Source organism: Manacus vitellinus, unplaced genomic scaffold, assembly GCF_001715985.3.
Source record: "Manacus vitellinus isolate BGI_N305 unplaced genomic scaffold, ASM171598v3 scaffold_3_pilon, whole genome shotgun sequence".
Taxonomy (NCBI): Eukaryota; Metazoa; Chordata; class Aves; order Passeriformes; family Pipridae; genus Manacus; species Manacus vitellinus.
The window spans coordinates 2,595,946-2,622,071 of record NW_021940535.1 but is presented as its reverse complement, the minus strand read 5'-3'; the positions used below and the strand labels follow the sequence as shown (position 1 = coordinate 2,622,071).

The following is a 26,126-nucleotide window of genomic DNA, read 5'->3' as shown; positions in this document are numbered from 1 at the left end:
AAAGTCATTGATCACCAATTTCAGAGGGGAAAGGTTAATCCATCAGTTTCTGTAACCAAACAGCACTGATGGAAATTCTTTAGGTGACATTCTGGATGAACTGAGCTTTCCATCTTTGCAAACAAATGAGTGATATGACAAGCATGGTGTTCAGAACACATTTAACCAATTGATTTTCTCTCCTCTTGTAATAAGATCTAGAGACATATGAAAGAGCGTAGCATGAGCCAAGATTAAAGGAACTGCTTCATACACGTGAACATAGGGGAACTGCATTATCAATAAAAGTACTATAAAGCGTGTAGGCACCCATTCTTTTTCTTTATATAAAGTTTGTTATTGCAATAAATAGCTGTTATTGAACTGCTTGCCTTTTATTTCAGTTTTTCTGAATTTTATTTCAGTCTACTTTCCGTGGTTTCCTGGTAGATGTTAGAAAAAATGTTATGTTTTGTTATGGTATCATTTTTGTACTCACTACTAAATCCAGGGCAACTCTGGATTTAAAACCAGAATTTATCATCCTTTGGGGCACAAAGAAAGTTCTGAGGGGGAGGGAGGGACCTGACTTCAAGTAGTTTTAAGATATCAAATATAATTAAAGGTTTGATCTGTATGGCTCCTTACTGTAATGACCCTCATGTTTTTCCTCCCTCTTCCCTCCTTTTTCTCCCAAATTCAGCCCTGCTCTGAGTTTCACATACCCTCCTACACCAGTATCCCTCCAGCAAATGCATCAGCAAATTATAAGTCGTCAGCAAACCCTAGGTTCAGCCTTTGGACACAGCCCTCCACTCATCCATCCTGCTCCAACTTTTCCTACCCAGAGGCCTATCCCTGGCATCCCCAGTGTCCTGAACCCTGTCCAGGTCAGCTCTGGACCTTCTGAGTCCACACAGGTGAGAGGCAACAAAAGAAACCTTTACACCCCACTCATTTAAAAATTAAATAAGTGGCATTGTCTCAATGGCAATTAATCACCACTGTCACTGAGACCTTTCGATAACAGTTTTCTTGCAGCTATAGTGTTTGCAGTCACTTTATTATAAATCACAGGAGTGTATGCACAGTTCCTGATTGGTAGTGTGCTCTTTAGTCCTCATAAATATTTCAAGGTGCTGCAGCATCTTCTTGATCCAAGCTGTCTCTCCTGGGCCTTACACAGGAACTTAACAGAGGTGAGAAGTAACAAAAAGGGGCAAAACACATCAAAACACTAACCTTTTAAAGATTAACAACTTCACCTTCAAATCAGGCTGACTGTAATATAGGCAGCCCTCCTGGTACAGGTGTGAGTAACTTGAAGTGAGTAACTCTGTGATTAAGAGAGTAACTCAAAGATGATGAAAAGGATCAAAGGGGGTTTTTTCTCTGGTTTGTGCAAAATTGCATTTACTGTGTTTAAATTAATCATTTCAATAAACCAAGGTGTATTCTCAAAAGCTGGGGACGAGCAGCTGTGAATCAGGCCCATAAGGTGGTGTTTATCACAGTTTGTGATTTGCCTGTTATTAACTGGTGCTGTTTGTTTCCAGATGACCTGGGATTGGTTATTTATCAGTCTTGGAGCTGTTTATCTCATGGCTAGCTTTTACAAATGTAGAAGCAGAACATGCTGCTGTAGGAAGCATATTGATTTTTTTGTGGGGTCCATGCAAGTTCAGATATCTCTAAAAGATTTCTGGATTCCTACGAGATTCCATTTGCAGGTGTAGATAATAGTGTTCAGTCTAGCACAGCAAGAGAAACACAAGATTCTGGCCTGCTTATGTCAGCTATTTTGCTATTGACTTGGGAGAATCCAGGCCTTCACCTAGGATTTTTTGTCTGAGTCTCACATTAGTGTACAGTTTTTCTTTCTATCCACATAATAATGGGAAACGTAGTAGAAGAGCTGAGATCTTGTGTGCAGATGTTAAGTGCAAAACCTTTCCTGTAAGTGTGAAAAAATGAATTTTTCTCTTATGTTATTTGAGTACAGTGATTCTGGTTTTCAAAGTTGCCTTTCCAAAGTTGTCATTATGTGGAAAATCAAGTTCTTCCCACCCTTCCATGGCCTGACAAAGCCAGCATTAGTTTGTAGCAAGGAATATATCAAATGGCCCCCTTCCTGTTCCCTCCCTGCTCTGTTACAAGGTTGAGCAATGCACCTCTTCCCCAAGTTAATGCTATGTAATTGAAGTACAATTGTAATTGCATATTCCATGTAACTAACAGTGTAGCTTCTCCAAATAAAGTTGCTGAGTAGATGCTGCATATTTTTGTTTGGAGCTTGTTACACTCCAGATTTTAAGCCATAACTTACCCAGAGTGGTTACATTTTATTTAAGACTTTTTAAAAGCCTTTTGGTTTGTTATAACCTTGAATTCGCATCTGGAGAAAGAGTCACACACTCTTCTCTAAGAGAAATTCTTTTAATTTAGTGAGAAAAATAAGACATTTTGGCAAAAGGTTTTATAGGAGTAAAATACAATCAAGAAAAAATATTTCACTAAAACATTCATCACAAAAAACCCATTCCACAGGAAAAAAACGCTACAAATAATCAATATACCAGCTTTAGTAAAACACAGTTCATTGGTTTTAAGTTACCCATAAGGGAAGGAAAAGAATGAAAGAAGAACACAGATGAAAGAGTAAAGAAAGAGAGATGAAAGACAGAAGGAGAGAGAGGACAGGAAAAATGGTTACCGACAAGATCTGATGGTTCACGTGGTGCAGGCAGCAGGAGAAAAGAGAGAGACAGAGCTCACATGGAGTCTCGTGTATTTACAGAGTTCAGTTTTCCCTCCCAGGCAGGATATCCAGTCAGTGCCTTCCAGGCCAGAGTGAGGTGTGCTGCAGGCAGTCACAGGCTCCGGGGGCTTGGTGTGGGTGGGCTACCAGGCAGGTCTGCCTTCACTGACAGCCCGGCTGCAGGGCCTTCAGTGATGCCGTGGGCTCATGTGGGCTGCAGGACCTCCCAGCTCTGCCCTGTGCCCTCAGCAGGCCTCATGTACAGGCCTTACCATGGACCTGCAGGTCTGGGCCCAGCCCTTCCCCACACGCACACACACACTGACAGTGAGTTGGTTCTGACCCATATCAATAATTCAGTGCGATTTGGATACAGTATCTCATAGAGCTACATATCTATTACAGTCTAATTTTGTCTTTTTTTGGGGAAAAAAAATCCCCAACTGCCTTCAGCAGAATAAACCCACAAGTGAATCTGCAGTGAGCAGCACAGGAGATCCCATGCACAACAAGCGCTCCAAGATAAAGCCTGATGAGGACCTCCCCAGCCCGGGAGCAGGAAGCATGCAGGTATGGCAGTCAGGTTGTAGTCATAAGCTTTTCGTCTCACTGCTGGAGGGAAAAGGCACCTTGTCTGTAGCACATTTTCAGGCTCCCTGCACTCACACGGCCCTTCATCTAGTGCACACACGGGCAGCCTCAGCTCACAGTAGCGAGGACTAAGTGCGAGGGGCTGCTGGGGTACAGCGTCTGCTGCAGAATGGGGGTAGGGAGGAAGGAGGCTGATAGAGGCACCTCTCATCAGCCAGAGCATGCTCAACCCTCTATTTGTCTTGGAAAAGTGAACAAGAGACAGGTTTTTATTGAGGATATGTGTTCTGTTCAGCAAAAATACTTAAGGCCACCTTGACTTTTACCGGGTCTTAGCACTGTAACTGCACTGAGGCCCCACTGTCGGGCTCCAGTCTCATTTGCTATACTTTCTATACCAGTAATGCCACTGGTTTTAGTAGAGTGACTCTTGATTTACAGTGACCCAGGGGAGATTAGAATCAGAGCCTCAGTCTTGTGAGTGAATACATGAAAACAAAGCAGAGGTCTGCCTAAATCCTTCAGCAGGTTCAAAATGGAAAAATAGCAGAAGTGCATAATCTGAACCAAATGTTTACACTAATATCTGACTCTTACTCTCAGCAAGTAACAAGCTAAGGAGAATGAGGGACCCTAAGGAACTGAAGGTGGGAAGTCAAAACCCAAAATTAAATACTTCTTTCCCCTGCTCACTCCTTCTATTCACATGTTATGGGCAAGAACAGACTAACAAGTAGCTTGAAAATTACCAGTCTGCTCATGGAAGAGTTTTAGTGTGCAAACCTGTCATTGTTTTAACGGTGGAAACACACTTTGGATTACTGGTGATCTGATTTGTGTTTAATCCTAGTACTAAAATCAAATTTCAATTAATTCAACTATATTGAATAGTCTTTTTTTCATTAGTGGTGCCGCTGAATCAAGAGAGGCAGATGTACAAATAACAAGCTGCTTAAATTAAAGTGTGAGGGAAGCCAAGCCTTTATGTTTTATTTTTAATTGGAATGTAAAGGGATTTCTGTTTTAGAAATTCTCTGCATTGAGTACTTCTGGGAATGAAAAATTTATTTTACATGTATAGTTTACAAATGGCTTCTGGCTTGTCAGGTCTGCTTTGGGCTTCTGTATTTTGCAGAATGGAGTAACATAGTGAACTGAGAGTAAAATAATATCCCTCACACCCCTGCCTATCATCTTTCTCTTAATGCTGAAGTAATTAACTTTTCTTTATCCTCAGTTTCAGACTTTCCTCTCTCTTCTTCTCACCTCTATTTTTTTCCTCTCTCCAGGAACAGCCAGAAGGAATGACCCTGGTGAAAGAGGAAGGGGACAAAGATGAAAGCAAACAGGAGCCTGAAGTGGTCTATGAGACAAACTGCCACTGGGAAGGCTGTTCTCGGGAGTTTGACACACAGGAACAGCTAGTGCATGTAAGTTAATGGTATTCAGGAACTAGGTTTTAAAACTATGTGACCTTTTTCATGGGGGTCAGGTTCTCTGACCCTGTGCTGAGTCAAGTTTCTTAGCTAACAGCACTGCAAACTGGAGAGGGGTTTATGAGTTTCTGAGAATAAAGAAAACTCAGAGCCACAGTGCTTGACCTGTTCAGTCAGCTAAAGCTTAGTGTAAAATTCAATAAAGTCTTCAACAGAGATTGTAATGGCTCTGATCCTGTAAGCCAGCAAACGCTATTTTGAGTTAGAGACTTTGATAGTTATTGAGTAATAGTAAGCTGGACATGAATGATTATTAACCTTTAGCCAAGTTTGATTTTTTTCTCCCCAAAGGGGTTGTAACAGTAGAAATGGGTGAGGGGAATGCTTTCCCTTCCCTAAGGGGGGGGTTTGCTATCAATTTACTGTTGTCTGTAAACTGAAGTGGATTATTTGGCTAAATACATGGATACGGAATTACATCAATCTTTTTAGCAAAAGCAAACTGTATGATCTTTTATTGTGCTACAACAAATATTAGTTGTATCTGCCTTGCTTTTTATTCCTCTCTGACACTCTCTAAAACAAATGATTTCTACTCTTTTGTAGCATTCTAAGCTAGAAAATGAGCAAACAAAATCTGGAATATAACCTGGCAAGTACAATCCCCCCACATTTCCAACCTCCTTAGCTAACAGCACCTTTCTTAATTACTGGCATTGCAGAACATATTGAATACTCTGAAAAAAGTGAATTCCTTGTACAGAACAGAGAGGAACATCTTCAGCAGATGACCAGTGTGTCAGAGTTGTATTTATTTTAGCAAACAGTTTAATACTTTCCTGGACATCGGGCAAAATCTATTGCAAAATGTGGCCAGTACTACTGAAATAGCTTGTTGAAAAAATTTAATTTTTCACCCAAAATAAACAAAGCACGCCTCACCATATATTTCCAAACAATATGCAAAATGGTAAACTGATCCTGCAAAGCTGACTTTAGTAAAAGCAATGCCAGCTTTCACTTGTTGGAGTGCAAGAACCTCTTGTTGTTGCAGTTATTCATCAAGATGTATTTTTGGGTTCTTGTTATTATTAAATAGTAGCAGCAGCAGTAACAACAATAATGATAAATGAAAGACTATAAAAAAATAAAATAATGTAGAAAATGTGACATTTTTTAAATAATCCTTTGGAGACATTTTGCACAAATAATTCCCTAACATTTAAATAGGCCAAAATGAAATGTGAGGAGAAACTGTTTTGGTGTCACAGTATCTTTTTGGGAAGAAAAGCCACACAAATGGCTGCTGCAGAGAGTTGGACACATTTAAATTAAAGGATCGAATGTTGATCTTTGAATTGGTTCTGTGCAAACAGACCAATTGACATCATGTGGGGCTCTGCTTAGGCACAGTCTTTATATCTGCTACTGATTGTAAGGCTGAAGCTTTATGATGCCTGGCAAACCTTTCTCAGTATCCCAGTGATGATGATAAATAATATGCATCAAAATATATGAAATGAGAGACAAATTCAGAATAAAGGTGCCCTTGGCAATGAAAAAAAAGAAGAGGATTTTTAATGTTTCAGATGTAAAATTTAATGGAATTGCACTGAACTTGTTAGGTAATACCTCATATTTTATATTTTAAAGTGAATTAAATTGACAGTGTGATAGTCTAGTTGTTTTGGAGTTTAAGTTCATTTGTTGGTTTTGGTGGGATTTTTTAGCAAATCTGACTGCATTATAATTGTCAACAGCAAGAGTGGAAAAATGTGTATTTCTTTAACTTCTGCACAATTGTAACATCTGAAATGGGTTTCTCTGCACATAAAAAAAGGAATATAAGAAGTTTTTCTGTGATACCAGTAGTTCATTTTGGCAGGGCTCAGAAGGCAGGTATGTTATGATGACATTTAAGACTACAAGGTGCAAGTCCTGACTCGATACCCTGAAGACAATAAATTCATCATCGCAGCCATCACATTTAAGTAGCACAGATCATGCTGTAAGAGTCAGCAGTACTCAGTGATGGGGCCCTGGTTTGTGATTTCTTTTGCTGTTCTGGCAGAGCCCTGCTGAGGGGACTTGAACAAGTTATTTCTGCCCAGAATTGCAAAGGACTTTAGACATCTAACTCTGTTTGAAGGTCTGGCCGCTCACCCCAGTCTATCTCTCACGCATTTCGTCTGCCCTTGATTGCCACAGCCCTCTGATGTACACCTGCAGGAACTAGGGAAAGGAAGTCTGGTCTCAGTAGGGCTTCATGGGAGGGCAGTCCTGGTATTGCTTAGGTGTGTCACTCTGGCAAAAAGTGTTCAGTTCCTGAGCAGCAGTTAGGTCTCTGAAAATCTCTCCAATGATGTGGCTCATGTATGCCTCCTACCCAACTACTGGTAGGTAAATCCAAGTAGATACAAATTGCTGTAACTGCGCTTAAATCAGTGTCAGCACTGTTCCTGAGTTCCTGCCTTGGCATGTGCATGTGCGTGCCTGCTATTGTATGTGTCTCAGAGGCCTGTGTACATCCTTTACTCAGTAATATTTACACTGCAGTAGCAGCTGGAGGCCTCGTCAAGTCCACAGTCTCATGGTGCTAGATGCTGCTCAAACGAAAGAGAAGAAAAGCACCTGTTATGGGCATGAGGTCTTTCGCCCTGCAGCTCTGTGGCCACGTACATCAGGCTGTTTGGTGCTGTCTGGAGGTGCCTGAGACTCCAAATCTTGCAGCAGAGCTCTGCCACAACGCCTCTCCTGGCTGCACGTGCTGCTGTTCTCCTGGTGATTCCCAACCCACTGGCAGACTCAGTTGCTCCAGCCAAGCTTGAAGAGCTTGAAGATTTTGAAGTACGGTGCTGGACAGGATGTCAAAAGTATAGATAAACATCCTGTTTTGTTGCTTCTGCTCTGGAGTAGTAATCACCAAGGCAGGGGCAACTGGCGTAGATAAAGGCAATAAAGGCTTTAATTGCCCTAACAAAACTCATCCAGGTAAATCTGCCATCTTTCCGTACTGGTCGTAACCATACATAATAGTAAGAGATCAGACCCAGAACAGAGTGTTATCCTAGTCTTGCATCCCAAAGCACTGAAATTTTAGTGTTAAAGTGCAGTGTTAAGGAAAGAGATGGAAGTATGTTTCTAGCTGTTTTTTTTTTTTGTTTTCTAAAGGGTTAGATACCTCTGTGTGAACTCTAGTCATGCCAGATTGAGCAGAGCTCAGAATAGCTTTTTTCACAATACACGGTGCACACAGTCCATATTGTGGATGTCATTACTCCTATTATGTATAGGGTGTATGTACAAGCACATATGCATGTGTTTTGAAAAAGGTAAATATGAGTTTGTGCATATTCTGGTCTTTCTGTCACATGAGGATAGCTTTATTTTTGGGGAATGATGGGACACAATTTACCTTAAAATTAACTGTAGGATTCTAGTAGTATCTGCACTACAAAATGATGTGTGATATAGCATATATGAAATGGTAAATGCAAACAAAATCTGTGTTTGAATATAGCTTTAGAGCAGAAATTGCAATTTTGGGCACAATAGCCAGCATTTTATGTCATTTTTCTGCATTACTTTCTGTAGCAAAGTCCTGCAGTTATTAGGGTAAAATGTGAGTGCCAGTGAAAGTGTTCTTAGGCCCCAAGAGACAAGGTTTTCTGTCTAAATTTATTGGCAGAACCTGGGCTGCTATGAATAAATAACTGAAAAGCTACCTAAAAGAATCATTATTGACCCACCCAGAAGGGTCTGACACTGCAATGATTTTGGCATGGGTGCTCATATTTTCAAGCGATATGTGCCACTTAGAATTCAGCATGGTTAAATTTTCATGATACATACACCAAAAGGCAAGGTGTTAAACCATTCACTCTGCCTTATTTATAACACCTATCCATCCTTTCCCCCCCTCCTTCTCTTACAGTTAATAGAAAGATTCATGATTCTTCATGGTTGTCTATCTAGCCTCTGACAGTACCGACTGCACTGTTAAAGCAAGTCACTATCTATAATTGATATCCTTCTATGGAATAAGGTACCGGCTGCAATTGAAGGGTTTTGCTGAAAGCTCTTAAATCCTGACAAGTTCTGCCCTTGTTCTGGTTGTCGCTGAGCTGCACTGCTGGGATCCCAGGGTTATTTGAAGTTGATGCAGAAGGGGTGTGTGTGTTGCACATTAGCAAAGCACAAAGTTGGTGAGCTGCCACCGCATTCCCCTGCCAGGTAGTCTTACTTACAGTGTGTTGCACTCCTGAAAAGGTTGGTTACATTACTGTTTAAAATGTGTATTATAGGTTTCCTTCTTTTCCTTCTTCTCCTCAAAAAAAAATCTTATTTATTTTAAAGCCTCAGTTTGCTGCTGGGGTCTTTATCATTCAGCTGTTTAATTAATTTCTCTGCCCAGCGAGATATTATAATTGGGCTTAGCTGAGTTCAAGTTTGTTTTAAATATGCGATAAATGCACTTGAGCGCCCAGAAGCTAATAAGATATTGTATATATTTATAAATCTGCTTTTTGTTGCAGTTTGTCTTTTCTTGTTCCCCCCAGAAATCAGTTTAAGAATAAAATATTGCAAAAGGGTTAGACAGTAAAGATAAAAGTTTGTTTAAGAAAATTATCCTTCAAGGAAATGACTGAAGTTATTGTTAAATATTAATACAATGGCAATCAGAAAAACGCAGCATTGCCTATTTCTCATCCCCCTTGCTGTGTAGCCTTGATGATAATTATTTTTTATTCAAAAACATGCTTGAAGAACTGTAGAGCTGTTTTTTGTTAGTGTTTTCTCCTTAATTGTACAGCAATAAAATTCTCTCATTGTTGTTACATTTGATTAGATGAGATCAAAAAGCCCTAAACTGACAGCAATGGCTTACATTCAGGATTTCATTTGCTGAAGTCTTCCTGTCTGTTTGCAAAGCCCCAGTGACTGGAGCACTCCCCGGGCAATCCCTGGGGCAACTGCTGTGCTGCTCTACCTGCCTCCCTTATTGCACTAGAGGGAATCTCCTTGTGTTTCTCAGGTACTCACTTGTTCCAAGGTAATAGCAGTGCACTGAGGGTACTCAGAAGAACCATTAACGTGAAATTCCATGTCTTGAGTTTCTTAATGCTTTTGCTCTCTGTTCCTACAGAAAAGGGTTGGTTCAGCTCTGACCAACAGAAGTTGACCCGCAATACACGGAGACCTACATAAAACCTGGACTGTGCCCACAGCTGGCCTCTGCTCAGGTTTTAGGGCATCTGTAGTGATATGAGGTGCCTTAATCCATGCTGTGCACCTCAAAACACTTGTAGACACGACTGATCAGGAGGTGGGGAACACACCACTCTCTTAAGGATTAGGCCTCTTTGCAGCGGGTCATTTTGGATACCCAGAAATAAGGACACTCAAAGTCCAGAGACTTGAAAGTCTCACTTCTCTGCTACCATGCTGTCTTTGGCCTGCGGCTTCTTCTCAGCTCCTCTCCTATTGGAGAGCAGTAGGTAGGGACTGGAGAAAGCTTCTCTGTTCTTCTCTAAATAAAGAACCAACTAGAATAGGTCAGTAAGCCAGATTAAAGCAGTTCCCCTGAGTACTAGCTGCAGTGGCAGACCTGTAAGTGACCCTGGGAGTTGTGCATTGCTCACCACTTTGCAAGAGGAGAAACTGCCCTGTGAGCAGACAGCCTCCAGCTGCCAAAGCTAGCTGCAGCTGTGCAAGTAGGCATCAATGCCTAAAAGGAGGCAATTACACACATCTGCACTAACAGCCAGATTATCTTTTCTGCATTAGTGGTTTCTTTTCTCTGAGTGCTGGAGGTGTGCTTGCCAAATGGTTGTGATGTAGGTGAAGACCCAACTTTGTGAAAGCAAGTCTCTTGCAATCCCAGAGGGGTGTTTTTACACATCCCAGTTCACGTGTTTCTCAAAATAAGTGCAGGGATTTACTTAATTTTTAATTCTTCTTTGCAGAGGCAGTGTTCAGTAAATTTTCATTATAGTTTTATTTGCCTCTAACGCAGTAACACAGAGAGGCTTCAGCCCATTCGCAGTCTCATTGTGCATGGCAGTGACAGCTACTGCCCTGAAAGGTTCAGAAATATTTCCTTTAAATTGAAGAGTAAGGTGTAGATAAGAACATGAAATCCATTATAGTAATATTTCTTTTTCTTGACAAAAGGAGAATGTTTTACGTACAGCAAAAAAGGAGGTTTTGCTGGTGGTTTTATTCTCCTTCATTTTCTTTTATTTTTTACTCACTGGAGTCCAGATTCTAAGTCATACCTGGAGAAGCAATTCTGTGGCCAAGAGAAATCAGTTCTTCATGTGAGACAAGCCCAGGGCTTGGGCTGAAAGTTATGACAACATGAAGAAGGCAGGGAGTTGTTTCAGTGGCAAGTGCCATAGGAAGGTTTTTTTCCAGTTTGTGCATTCCTTCAGTATATTTGACCTTTGTAGCTGTGAGGTAACAAGGGGGAGGAGAGAAAGGGAGAAGAGATTATAGCAAATAATCATGAGAAACATCTGTCCAGAAGTTTTTAAATTTTGAAATCTCTTTGTCACTGCCTGTTTAAAGGCTGAGTTCTATTTAAGACACCACCTCACTGTGCCGGATTATAAGATGCTGAATCCATTGGTTTGAACTGTGTGAGAATGGTTGAATCATTTATAGTCCAGCAATTTATTACATGGCATAGGAAAGCTAGTAAGCAGATCTGTACCCTTGACTACATGTTCATTCTCTCTTGGTTTCTGTCTGGGTACCTAACACAGAGTTGTTTAAATGAATCAAGTCTTTAACCCCCCGTCAAAGGTAACCATCTAAGAGCTGTTGGGTTTTAAGGTTAAGTAACCGCAGACAGACCTCGCTGCTGTTCTGGGAGCCTCAGAAGCCCTCAGGGTCTGGCACGGCCCCTGTTTGCCTTCTCAGCACATCCTTGTTCTGCGCCAGTCACCGTGATGCCCTTTGCCTTCCAGCAGTGTTAAAAGTCATCAGTGCTGCCTTGTGAAGAGATCTTACTCACTCTGGGCTTGACCCAAAGGCCAGTTGTGCTTTGGCTCGGGTCTTCTTAAGCACTCCACTACACAAGCACATCGGCAGTTTCCCTGCCTAGAGTCTGGCTTTTGATGAATCACAGAGGAGAAGGGGAAAAAAAATAAAGTGGGGATTTTTTTTTGATAGAGAAAGGTTTACAAAAAAATAAATCCACCCTAATCTGTGAAGTATTAAGAGGGGATTTAGAGAGAGAAATGTAATCATTTTTTTATTTTAATTCCTCTGTAATTAGCATTTCTTTCACAGCATTAGGAAAACTTGTTGTTAGACTGCTGCTGCCACGGCTTGTTTGTATGAGTTGCCAAAATCATTGTCTTTGAATTGGTGTCCCTGAAAGAGGTTGCTAAACTATGGCATGTCCTTTAAATAACACTTATTTTTCACTGTTGTGGATAGGGATGAGCAGTACTCCTGCACCCTGAGTAGTTACTTTAGCCACTCTAACCATAGTAAGTGGGCACTTCGGGGTGGAAAGGGCTGTGCATAGCAGGGAGCAGGGTTTGACCTTGGGCCATGCTTTTAATCACACAGCACTATTTAGGGGTTTATGGATATACGTACTTATTGGAAGTGTTTATTTTACCTGAGAGTTCAGCTAGTGAACTCTTCCAGGTTCACTGGTAATATCATAGGTGACTTCCAGTTTTGGGGAAAAGTGTAGGGTAAGAAGCTGCCAGCTCTCCCAGGAGAGCTCATGCTGACTGAGTAACAACTGCATAGGCAAGAGTAAAGCTGCAAACTGAATTGACTCTTTGGCTCCTGACTCTTGTTTGGCATATCATGGAGAAGAGAGAAAAGGGAAGTAAGTCCCTGCCTGCTTTTTTGCTGCCTTGTAGCTGCAAGGAGGGTTGGGCTTGTGCATAGACTCCAAGTACCTTTCAGTCCTAGCCAACCAGCTAGGACAAAACAGATTCGCCTGGACAAGAGTTGTTCTTTCTGTGCCGCTTTTTCATGCCTTGCTACTGTTAAGTGATTTGCTGTTATGAAACCTGTGTTATTAGGGTGAACCAGTGGAAGATCTGCCTTGATGTGTTTGGTGTGGTGTGTCTCTGCACCACTTTTGTCACCCATATATCTACCCAAAAGATCCACCCATAGAAAACCAATGCTGGGAATAATAGAAATATATGAGTCCTGGCCCAGCTGCATGTGAAAGTTCTTTTTCTGAGACAAAAGTGTCAGATTAGCATGCACGAATGGAAGCAGGGACAGGCAAGTTAAAGAGTGTGAGTGCAGATTCTGCATTTGGTTTTGAGAGGGCTGGGCTGCATGGATTCATTTTTGCAGTCTCTATTGTTTGTGTAACCTCTTAACAGAAGGAAAAAGAAAAAAAAAAAGCAAATGGGCCTTTTATCATGGCAAAACTAATTTAGTGTATTTCCCGTGCTTAAGCTTTAGTGTGAGCATGACTTTTCTTCAAGGTGTCGAGTACCTAACCTATAAAATGAGTGGGTGGTGGTTTTGTCAGGAGGGGGTCCTCTGGTGGCTTGCACTGTAGGTATGAGGTCTGCATATACCATTCTTATGTGTATCGCAGGGCTGAGATGCAGCAGTTCTTCACGAGATAAAGTAGTCAAGCTGAAAATGAAACAAAGCTCTAACTGTATCCCTCCTTGTGTTTAGCAGAGATAAACTACAGTGGAGTCTCAGTGCTGCTCCGTTTGGCTTCTGGCAGCAGCTTTAATTGGTAAAATGCAGATTTTTTTTTTGATCAAGAGAGGATTATTCTTGTTATCAGTCTGGAGCATCTTATTTCAAGATGAAAAGGCTTCGCTGAATTACAGATGCCAACATTTTTACAAAGCACTTTGGCGATTGACATCTCAAAGAGAAAGTATGATTTATTAGCCTATAATGGCTAACACTCAGCACTGGGCTAGGTCCCACTGATTTGTGAAATTGCTTAATATGAATTGCCTTTTTGTGTAATTCAAGCCCCAGGTTTTTCAAATAAACTTAGAATATGAAGTGTATGAAACGTTACATACCTGGAAAGGGAGAAGGGTAATGGGACTGTGTAGCTAAAAAGAAAACAAAGGATGAAAGAGATAAAGAGAGAGAGAAAGAGAAAGGAAAGAAAGAAAGAAAGAGAAAAAGAAAGAAGGAAAGAGAAAAAGAAAGAGAGAAAGAGAAAGAAAGAGAAAGAGAGAAAGAAAGAGAAAGAAAGAAAAAAGAAAGAGAAAGAAAGAGAGAAAGAGTAAAAAAGAAAAAGAGAGAAAGAAAGAGAAAGAAAGAAAAAGGAAAGAGAGAAAGAGAAAGAAAGAAAAAAGAGAGAAAGAAAGGGAAAGAGAGAAAGAGAAAGAAAGAGAGAAGGAGAGAAAGAAAGAAAAGAAATGAGATGAAAAGAAAGAGAAAGAACTACTTCTAAATCCATCTTGGTGGTGCTTTTTTCCAGTAGTTTGGTTGAAATGTTGGCAGGGTAAAGATTAATAACAAGCCTTGTCGCTATCAGTACCTGCTTGTCGATTCTCTGTAACAGGGCTGTCTGTTCAGCATGGAAATTATTGATTAAATAAAAATTGCTATTAGATTGTGATGTGATCCATAATCACAAACAATGGTGGACATTCTTCTTTCAGATCCCAAGCCATGCATCAAGTTTTTCGTTGCAGCAATTTATATTGTGCTGACACTTGCACCCATTAGGCTTTTATCCTCTCCTACATGTGCCAAGAACGCACTAAAAGAAAGAGCAGCAGCAGCACAGCAGCAGGTAGGCACTCACTAAATTTTCAGGGAGAAGCACAGCACAGATAAGTCCATCCTTTGCTTCTCGTTAGCACCTTACCCCAGCAATGATTCCCACTAGATAAGGACAACACACCTTGAATGCATCCAGGGAGGCCCAGTATGGTTTTGTAGCTTTTTATTATTTTAGGATTCGTGAAGGACAAGTGTCTTTCCTGTATTTATTTAGCTCTGATGCTTCCTTATTTGAGGAATCCAGGATTGGAGCGCATCACTTAAAACCACATTATTTAGGCTGAATTAATTGAAAAGGTAGTATCTCGCTCTTCACGGCACATGTGAGCACGGTAGTGACTGTATTTTTCCTGTGAAAGCCTTTGCCTAGAACTGAAGGAAACTTAGTCAAAAATGGGTTTGAGAGTTTGGCTGCTTATAGGAGCTTCTCTGTCCCTTTGTTTCAGAATACCTTAAACAATACATATATGTCAAAACTGATCAAGCCCACCTGGCCTGATGGGGACACATTTCCTGCTAGGGAAAAGGTGTCCCTGCAGCTCTGAACTGTGCATTGTAGATTGTTTTGCCAGTTACCAGCACTAGGCAGGATTACTACAAGGGTTCTGTACCTCTGTATGAGAACTGAGAGTAGAGAAGTTTAATATGCTATGAGTATGCAGTTATTTTTGCTGTTGTTAAGTGTAAGATTTCTTAAATTTAGTGAAATAAAGGCTTTATCCTTTAAACTGTTTTCAGTGCTAATTATCATATGATGTATATTCCTGTATCTCACAACCATTGGGATAGTGTTTGCATATGTTTCTTGTGCCTAAACTATTCCTAATATTGCCGCAGATAACCAGGAAAACCCTGCCTGCAGTATTTTATCATTTGCTACATTGCACTCAGCTTAGAGTGTTTAACAGTGGGTTTAACTTACTTCATTATGCAAGGCAAGTAAAAAGTTTTCAGGCTTGGTCACTGTAATTTAAATCAAGAGAACGCTTCATTTTGCAAAGCCAGAGCCTTGGACACCTTCCTCCAGTGCAGCCACTCTCTCTGCATGGATCAGAGCAAAGGGATTACCAGCCAGTAAACTCCAGTAAACTAATTGCCGACGGAATTCCGACACTTATGGTTAGTAAAAAAATGAACAAAGAAGTGTGTTTTATATCATGTTCTGAAAGTGCCAGGCTCCAACTCTGGTAAGTTTTTGGATGAGCAAGAGTTACAGAGATTACAGGACTGCCTTCTCCTTTACTTCTGCAGACTTCTGTGGTTGACTGTCCCATTCAGATGGTGCCACAGTGGTATATAGGAGAAGATAGAAATCTTTGAGATAAACCAAACTATTTAGGATTGATTTTTAGTTACCAAAAGCACCTGTAAGTTCACTGGAGGTCAATTAAAGTTAGTGTGTGGAATGCAGGGGCAGAAAACAAATTGACCTTGACTCTTTCCTAAGTGTGTTAGGTGATACCCCCATGTTCTACTAAGAAATGCTTCACAGTTTTCATTCCATCAGCTCAAACATATATCTTTAGTCTAGCTACAATGCAGGACTGTTTATGGCATATGTGAGAGGATAGAAAAATGTTATCCCGTGGCAAAAAGAGGTGAATCTCTGCTGCTGCTGCTGCCTGAACCATCAAGGATGATTAACTTCTAACCCAGGACAGAGACCTTTGCTAGTCCTGAATTTGCTGGGATGTGACCGGGCTGACCAAGCCTAGTACAGATGCAAAAGGGAAATTAGAAGTGGATGTCCGGTAAAAAAAATCCAAGGGGGATCTCAGAGCAGCAATAAACTGTTGCACATGCTGAAGCTTGTTAGAAATGTTTCTTAGAGGTGTTAGGAGGAAGCACCCCAGATACTTTCTCCAGTTCAGTTGTGATGTCATGGCTTTAACACATTCCTGCTTATGTCACCCACTGAGGCTGGATTAATTCTACCAGGATCTCCGCTGTGATGGAACAAATGTTAAAACATATATTGCCTAGTAAAGATTTTGGTATTGCTTATCACTGCCAGAATTTTTCTTTGTAGTTTCTGAGAAAAGAGCTCTGAGTTTTTAAATCACTATATTCCGCGTTTTCTTAGAGGTATTTTGTACCTTTCATTGCAGAAAGTGGATCTGGCATTATTTCCTAATTTGAACTGCAGCTTTCATGGTTTATGTATAAGGAGACACTAAGTGCATTTATTGCAAAAAGATCCTGGTTTTCAGTAGTCTCTTTCTGCAAACGAAGAATTGGTATTTTTATCATACAGACAATTTGTGTGTGTCCATGTGTCCATGGACACATGTTTAAAAACAATTCAAAAGAGTTACCAATTGATTTACACAGGAAGATCCTGCTGAGGAATATGTTTTCTTTCAGTGGATCAGTGTTAACTGTGCTCTAATCATTAATCAAATACTAAAAATAGAAAAAAGTGCGTGGTTTTACAAAATCTGGTCCAAAGTTAAACTAAAGGAGGTGCATGTTCAGGAAGTCCTGACTACATACTTGGTGCCCAGATGCTTAATACACCTTGAAAAGCAGATCCCATTTAAATATCTGACATTTACTTTGCTATTTCCCTTTTTAGAAGCACAGGATTTTTAGTAAAAGAGGCAGTTGTTTAACTTTTTTGTAAGGGATCAAGTATTTTGCTAATCCTTCTGCATAGGCAGATGACCTATTGTACCACTCTGGGAGTTTGGAAGACTTCAAAATCTTGTTAAAATTGTACTTTTTTGCTTTTCCTTATTCTGTCTTGCTATATCCTTTCATAGATTTCTAAATTGGCTCATGGGATTAAGCAGTTTGTCTCTGCTAATATAAAATCATATGAAGCTACTGTGATATATGGTTACATTTTAATTCACGGAGTCTGTTGATTCTAAACTGTTTGATGTGTATTTCCAAACACGTGCACTGAAAGGCAGTGTAAATTTTAACAGATTTTTGTTGTTAAAGCCTCACAATTTTTATAAAACAGCTCTGGCATTATATATTCATTCGGTGCACCAGTTCTTGGGATATTTTGCTGGGTACTTTTTTACTTCCATTTTTTCTTCTCTAGGCATTTTTACTCCTGAGCTTTTATTTCTCGGCTCCAACCGCTCTGGTCTGTGCTGTGGAATGTAAAGACTGGAAATCTCTTTGAATTTTATTTTCTTGTGAACGTGCCCTGTGTTAAAGGAGAATATTATTACTTTTAGCATAGTTTGAACCCACAGCTCAATAGCTAACTATAAGAGCTACTTAAGCCCCACTCCTGCAGGGAGCTCAATGTGTTTGGACCAAATCGAATTTAATAGGCTCCAGCCTGCCATAAGAGCCCATATGAGCAGAGCAGCTCATAGAACCAAGATCTGTGCATCTTGGAGCAATGGCTGGAATTTATCAAAGCCAAACAATATGGGGTGGGGGAATAGTTAATTTCAGGTTTAATATATACAGCAGGTCTGATTTCCATTGAAGTCAGATGAGTTATGATGGCAGGAAGGAGGCCTATAGTTTTTTGTCTTCTGCAGAAATGTGGGAAAACATCCAAAGTATTTAGTTCTGCCTCGTGTGTGCTAGTGTGCTTCTTTCAAAACCAGGACAGCATTTTCATTCTTCATACTATTTGCAAATAGGATGAAATACTTTATTGTAATGCCTCTTTTTGATTACTTCCTTCTCATGTGTGCTGGCAGGAGTTCTCTGTGGTCTTTCTTTGCCAGTGAGAAAAATCCAGAAATGGAATATATGCTTTTAAGTATGTTACGCTAACACCTGTATCAGTGCTAAGTATCAGACTGTTCAAGTTTTTCTATTTTTTTTCTGAGGTAAGACCTGTTTTTCATGTATGTTTTTGTTAAAGATTGTACACAACTGTATGTTAGTCCAGATTTGTAAAGGAAAAAGTCAGCCGTTGCTCACATTGCATACTGCCTGTGAGGGAGTATTTTAACGTGGTTTTCCTGGAAATTCTGTAGCAGTTGCATGTAAAATCAATTTTTATCCTTAAATGCAAAGATCATGAAGCAGAAAATTTCGAAGTTGAGCCTCAGGTGGTTTTCTATCCTTCCTTATTCAGTCACTTCTAGAAGGTATTAGTACATTTTCTAGGCACCATTCATTGGCAAACTCAGAACCAGTGAAGGGCAGATGTTTGGTTACAGGCCAGTCTTTCACCTCTTCCCCATCCAACCGTAGGAAAACCCTCCCTTGTTTGTGCACTATTGCTTTGACTAGTTTGAGAGAGGAATAAATAAGGGATTTGCGGGGAGTGTGGAGCTCTTTGCAATGCGGATCTCCTCTCTTGTGAGCTTGAACAGACATTGCACCTCCTTGCAGTCATGCTGTAGAGCTGTTTCCTGAAGGCAGGAGTTCTTCCTGCAGCTCAAACTGTAGAATTTCTGCCTGTAGCCACCTCTCAAAAAGCCTGTGGGGAGAGCTTGTGTGCATGTGTGATGGAGAAGAATGAAAGGAAGGCAGGCGGAACAGGCTGAAGATCATCAGTGCAGGGCTAGGGTATATAGGATTCGGGAGAAGACCACCTTCATTTCCTATTGCATTGCAAAGAACAACATCACCGTTTCGTCACTTAGTTAGCAGTGGGTCTTAAACCCATCAGCAAATGGCCTTTGTTGAGTTTCTTCTTCCAGCCCTGGCCTTTTGAGCCAAGTTTCAATTCTCCATCTCTCTTGCACACTTCACCTGTCTTTTTTCTCCCTCTGCTTTTGTCCTTGCTAGTCTGTCTTGGGTCTTCTGGTTTATTGTACAGGCACCAAATTGCCCTAAATTTGTCACATGTGACCTTTGTATAGAAGACAGGTAAAATATGGGTGTAATTTGAGCACCTGAATGTAAAGAGCATAAAAAAACCCAAAGTAAAAGTGAGCCAAACATAGATACGTAAGATTATTTTTGTAAAAGTGATTTCTGTGCCTTGCTGAAGTCTTGGTAAAGCTGAAAGTTGTAATAGGGTTCTCATTGTAAGGTTGCCTTTTAAAAAGGAAAAACCCTGCAGCAAAAGGCTTTCATGCTGTTTGTACAGTAGTTTACATGCTCAGTGCAGCTCTCAGTTTGTGTTCAAACACACACAATTTACACCAAGAAAGATACTGGAGTTTGTTGAAGTTTGAGGAGAGTTTACCAGCATCCACCCAATGGTGCTACACACACCCAATGTGCGTAGCACAACCTGCAGGATTTGGGCAGAGGGTGCACTGTGGTAGAGGCAGTTGGGAGGGCACCCAGAGCTGGGAAATAATGCAGACAGCAGATAGGTAGGAAAAGGTGGCTGGGAGAAATACCAGGAGTGGTCAGCTTGTGGTTAGCCCCTTGTACTCTTTCAGGGCACTTCTTACTTATAGGCTTGTTTACCTCAGTGCCCCAGACTTTGTCATCCTCATGTAATCTTGTTACATCTTTCTCTGCTTCAGTAGTTCTCAGTTCTCAGGGCTTATCCTTGGAGGGCAAAGACTTAACCAAAACGTTCCCTTTAGAGAACACTTGATTTGAGCATCTGGCTCGTGGTTTCCACTGTCAATTTCTTCACCTCTCTGTTCGATTCGCCTGTCCTTGGGAGGTCACAGATTGGACAGGTGGTTGAAGAGAGAAGTGGAGGGTTTTGGTTTTTTTAGCATTGCAAAAATATGGAAGCTGGGATACCTTGTTTGAACTAAGGCATCAGTGATGGAGGAGCTGGTAAAGCCCAGCACGCATTGAAAAATTACTTCCATATAGCTGGAAAAAAACAGAGTAAAGGAAGCTGGAATTCCTGTAACATACCAGCTTCACCTATTAACCTTCCAGCTAGTAATACAAGAATGCAAGCTTCAAGAAAGAGAAGGCACTTGATTTTAGACAGAGTTATGGAAGAAAACATCAGGGAAGAAACAAAGCTGAGAGTCATCAAAACATCTTTCCTACCACTGTAAAAGTGGAATGATTAATGTCCACAACATTTATGTTGATGTTCTGGCAGAATGTCATTTATTAAATTTTCAGGTTTAGCAAATAAAGATGCAATTTCTGCCCATTGCTTTATAGCTGCATGTTCTGACACAGGAAATCAAGGTAGAGCTGTAAAACATTGCCCTTGATGGAGTTCCATTTTGCTGCTAGCAGACTTAATTGTACTGTATATGTGAATATATGTATATAAAATGAAACAAGAACAAGATGTGATCTTATTGGGAAAGAATCCCCGCAATATCCTATAAGTTCCACTCACTTTACAGAATATTCCAGAGCCTACCAAAAAGCTGTCGAAAAGCTGGAAACAGATACAGGCTTAGGGAGTCAGTTCCCAGCCTGAGGAGCAAGCTGTGTTTGCCCTGTTGGTATTATATCACATCCATACTGTATAACTACTATATCAGAGATTAAAAGAAGGTCATGCTGTATTATGAACCACTGTCTTTATTTTTAGGATTAGATAACTTTTTTTTCCCTCCCACTGATTCTCTTTATGTCCTAAGGGCAGATCCTTTCTCTTGGGTCAGGAATGTAATAAGGCAGGTTTTCCTCTCACCAGGATATTGTGTCTGTCTCACTGTGTTTAAATTGCTACAGAAAGCTCTTCTGAGCAAAATACAGTATTTTCTTTGTACAAGAGCCAATGACTGACGTATCCTTGGGGACTTCTCCATCTTTAGCATTTAAACATACAAGTTGGATATGTTTAACCTATTGATAGACAACGAAGACAACTACAGAATTTATTGCAAGAGAACAAAAGGGGAAGCAGAAGGAAAATATCTTTTTTTTTAACTGAGGCATTGAGAACTTTTATTGCTGTTGTTGAGGCAGAGAGATGAAAAAAAAATAGACCTGTATTTTCAGCTGAAAGTAGGAGGTGAAAAGCAAAGAGTCTTGTTGAGTTGTGTCCTTTGAATTAGCATATTCCTATTTATTAGTAGTACAGTTTCACATTTAGAGAAAAAGACTTCTCCGAGGCCATACGTAAAAAATCATTTGATTTACCATGGCTCAGTTAAACAGTATTTGAGACAGAAAGATGACCCCTTATAGTAAACACAAAATGCAAAAATTCATTAATTACTATTAGTTTGAGTGCTCTTACTCTTTGTGACTTCCTTCCTTCCCCATGAAGAATGGAATGCCCCATGAGACAAGGACAGTCTCTTTCCATGTGTTGCACTGACCCCAGATCTTTACTAAATTTTTAAATATGGCTGTAAATATTTTTAAATATGACTTCTCCCAGTGGCAGCTGTGCTGGCCCAAGACAGCTGTTGACCCCAACTGTTTGTTGCAATATTTCTGAGGTTCCTTTCCGTCTGCCCTTCATATGGGAATGTTCCCTCCGAGGCTGGAGTCTTCCTTTCTTACTGTTTCCCTCCTCTCTTCCACCCATTGGTTTCTGTGCTGCCCTTCTCCTGTGCCTGTCATCCCTGTCCATCTACTTACCTGGGTTGTCCCAACTTATAAATCATCGTCATTTTTCAGTTGACTTAGGCTTCTAATTGTGACCCCTCCCTTTCTTCATTAACTGCTATTGCCAGTTCTTAAGGGATAGAAATGGGTGTCCAGAACAGCGTAATAACAAATGAGTTTCAGACATGAGTTCAGCTGGAGTGCTGAGTGAATGTATGCTCTTATAACTAAGTATTAATAGTCATGGACACGGAATTCATGTTAAATTTGTAAAACAGTGTAAGTTATATTTCTCATTTTCCACATACTTCACTCCTTTTTGAAATAACCGTCTTTTTAGCTGAAACTTTATGTAGTGATTTAACCTTTCTTAATGAATAAGACATTTTAGTCACACTGGAATTACAAATATTTGTATTATATATATATATTATATTTGCATGCTTTTGTCCTGGTTCTGGCTTGGATAGAGTTAATTTTCTTCACAGTAACTGGTACATGCTATCTTTTGGATTCAGTATGAGCTTAAGGTTGATAACACACAGATATTTTAGTTGTTGCTGAGCAGTGCTTACCCGGAGTCAAGGACTATTCAGTTTCCCATGCTCTGCCAGGGAGCAGGGGCACACGAAGCTGGGAGGGTACACAGCTGGGAACCTCTGACCGGAACTGGCCAAAGGGATATTCCATACCACAGAACCTCACACTCAGTACATAAACTGGGAGAAGCTGGCTGGGATGCACCGATAGCTGCTCGGGAATGTGCTGGGCACCAGCGAACAGGTGGTGAGCAAGGGTCTTGTGCATCACTTGTTTCTGTTGGATATTATTTATCTCTCTCTTCTTGTTATCTCCCATGGAACCTCAAAATATCTGATTATGAAAAGTGGTATGCCACTAGTTTTACAGTCATTTAGGTTTACAATCGTGACCAAATCTAGGGGGAGCAGAGGGCTTAATCTGTTAATAGTAGAAAAATTTTAAAAATTGAGATTGAGTGACAAGATCAAACACTGTGAGGTGAGGAGTGCAGTGAGGAGACAGAGTATTTAGTGTATTAATTATACACAAAGGAAATTACTGTGCAGTGCTTTTAAGATGCAGCTGATCCTAACTGTTTTCAGCAAAGGTGACAAAACTGTGGAGGCACTGACTTGCTTTGGGCCAGATCAGCAAATTGTATAAATTGTCATGTTGCTAATCAACATTAGTAGAGATCTGTCACAATAGCATTTCTTGAGTCTTCCATAAAGTATGAAAGACAACCACAAGAACTGTAAAAGAATAACAATAAATGCATCCAAAGGAAAGGAAACAGGATATTGGAGACAGTTATCTGAGCTTCTCCACAGGCATGTGCCTATGCAGAAGTGCAAAGTTCTTCACATATAGCTATAGCTTCGACTTGGCTTTAGGAACTGCAACCAGCTTAAGCATTTATGCCACCATGAAGTCTTAGAGCAACTTAAGTGCTTCTTCCATCTCAGGAACTAAAAATGGCTTAAGTACTTACGCCACCCTAAGGACACGAGGTCAAAAGTGTACTATCAACTTGAGCAGCAGGGAGGAGACACTGGGCTCTTGTGGCTGTTTAGCCTTGTGCCTGCAAATGATCTGTGGTAAGGAAAGGGCAGTCAGGATCCATACCTATTTTCCATCAGATAAGAGGAAATTAAAATGCTTGCATTTTTCTAACAGAGGGTCACAGAGGCTAGAGGGAGACTCGATTGCAGTGATTGGAATGTGTCTGAAAAGTCTGCTGGGGATTTCACTCCATGCAGATGCATTTTTTTTCCTCCTCACAATGAGATTTCTTTTGTCACAAGATATTTCCTGGCTCACCAGGACCTCCTTTATATCCTTACTTCTTTACAATGCTTTTGTCTGTTCATCTTGCTATGGATCATGGAGTCAGTCTTTATCAAGATGTTAATGAGATGGTAGGGATGCCTGCCTGATGTCATCTCTCAGTTGCCTGACTACCTAAAATGGTAACAAGGAGCAGTGATGAGTCGTGTATTGCATCCCTGGGGAGCTGGGAAACATGGGTACTTGCTTAAGTGAGGCCCTGTCACTTTTCTGAATGCTGATATTCTTTTTACAATCACTCAGCTATCTCAGGAAGCTGTGTATTTCAAGAACCTCAGAAGTATGCTCACCACTCATGAACAATTGACTACTTTTAGTGGGAATCAGAGATCTAAATACTTCTATGCATGTGGGCTTTAGCTTTCCTGGATCTTAGGTCTCTGCCTCTACTGTGGCCATAGCAGAAGATACTGTTTCCTGAGATTTGTCATTAGGAGGGCTACATTCATAAGCTACGAGGTACTCAGAGGCTCTGATTATAGTCTCAAGTCTAAAACAAATGGCAGATCTGTACGTACACCTAAGTGGTGACAGGGAAGTTTGAATTCTGTTACGGCAAGTCTGGTGAGCTCAGGTGTACTTCACACTATTCTGGTCAAGAAGATTGAAGTTGTATTAGAGCAGGTGAGGAGGCTGAGAGAACCACTGAGGAGGGATGGACCAACACAGTCTTCAAAGGGGCAGCGGGGAACCTGGGAACAAAACCACAGATAGGACACAGGAACTGCTGCACCTCAAGTCAAAGCAGAGTAAGAAGGGGAATCAGGACTTGGTCATTGTAGAGAAGACCAGAAGAAACTAGTTTATTTAATCCAGCAAATGAAGACAGAGAGGACAGTGCTGTCTGCCAGTTAGTTAAGGTGGGGAAGGGAGAGAACTAAACACTCTGCAGAGAAGCAGAGCTGTTTAAGCTAAAGGATAGTGTTGGCACAAGAACAAATGAATATAAATTGCCTATGAATAAATCGAAGCTAGAAATTAGTTGCTAACCAGCAGAGGAGTGAGTTCCTAGAAGAGCTTTCCACTGGGAGCAGAGGGAGCTGATCACCAGTGTACTTAGAAGATGAAGCTTGCTCTGTTTGTGACTAGGATTATGTGTAGTGGGGTTTGCCATAGCAGGGGGATGGACCTGATGACCAAGAAACCCCCTCCTGTTTTTAACTGTATGTGGACTTAAGGACAAACCTATATTCCCTATGCAAAGCACAGAAATAAGAGTGTTCCCTGTAGGACTTGCAGGTCAAGGACAGCTAATCACCTTCCAGACTAGCTTCAGAGCTATGCAGTCTGTTACTGCCGGACACAGTCTCTGCACATTTCCTCTCTGCAGCCTGTGTGCTCCTCAACTCTCTCATGCAGCTGTGGGATGAGCTATGTTTAGCAGCCGCTCCACTGCAATGCCTCTTTGCCTTTTGCACTTTGTCTCCTATGCATCAAATCCCACGGCTCTGCTGGTTTGAGGGACTTTCTGTGGTGAGGGGGGAGATTTGTGCTAAAAGATGGCTTAAACACTGCTTCTGCTTGATATTAGTAATGAGATTTAGTGGGAATATATTTAGCACCTCCTTTTAAATTTTTTAAAATACAGGGAAATAACTGTGAGAAGATAAGAGTCTGAAATTTTCATTGTATAACTGAAATTAAATCAAATTTTTGCAATGTGGATATTCATTTCACTCTGCCTCTAACTTACCACATTATACCAATACAGCATGGTCTCTTCCCCGTTTTCTCCCAGGTTACTCTAGGGTAGAGTGTTTAGGTTAGAAAGCATAATTGGGAGATTTTCCCAATGTATTCTGCTCTAGCCACCAAATAACACTTTGCTTTCAGATGCAAACTCAGTTGCAGTGACAGTCTCTTTCTGTTGTTCGTAACTTTTTCCACTGGTATAGAGAGGTTTTCCTCCTGCTGTTTGACCACTGTGAGAGCATATTTGGCCTTTGTTTATGTATCGAATAATGAGTACCAAGCAGTTAGCTAGGATATGCTTAGATTCTCCTTTCTTCTAAAAACACACTTGAAGGAGGGAAATGGAACACTATCCTGGCTCCAGTGTCACCTCACCTCATCTGCTGTAATATAAAATTACACATACAGTGGATATGGATTATATGACAACATGCATGATTTGAGGTGTTCCCTTTTTCAGTAGTATTTCTTACCATGTAAGTATTTATGCTTCTGGGATACTGTGGTTTGAGCTTCCCATTATCTCTGTTTTTTGAACTTGCCTAGTAGAGTTGACAAGCAAACTTCAGCCTTGACTTCAATTAGTTTGGTAGGGGCTTATGTTCTGGAATTGAAATCCATCTCAGAGCTTCCTCCTTCAAAACCAGGTCTTTCTTTCTGAGACCAAAATCACTATTTAGGTC

At 40.7% G+C, this 26,126-nt stretch overlaps 1 protein-coding gene across 3 annotated transcripts in view; it reads left to right on the top strand.

Moving 5' to 3' along the window:
- GLI3 (GLI family zinc finger 3) overlaps positions 1 to 26,126 on the top strand; it is a 210,545-nt gene that overhangs the window by 165,460 nt on the left and 18,959 nt on the right. For all 3 annotated transcript variants that reach the window (XM_018075744.1, XM_018075746.1, XM_018075745.1), the window contains 3 exons: positions 683 to 899; positions 3,194 to 3,307; positions 4,618 to 4,758. In XM_018075744.1, coding sequence (XP_017931233.1) covers positions 683 to 899; positions 3,194 to 3,307; positions 4,618 to 4,758 — 472 coding nt within the window. The remainder of the gene's footprint in view (positions 1 to 682; positions 900 to 3,193; positions 3,308 to 4,617; positions 4,759 to 26,126) is intronic.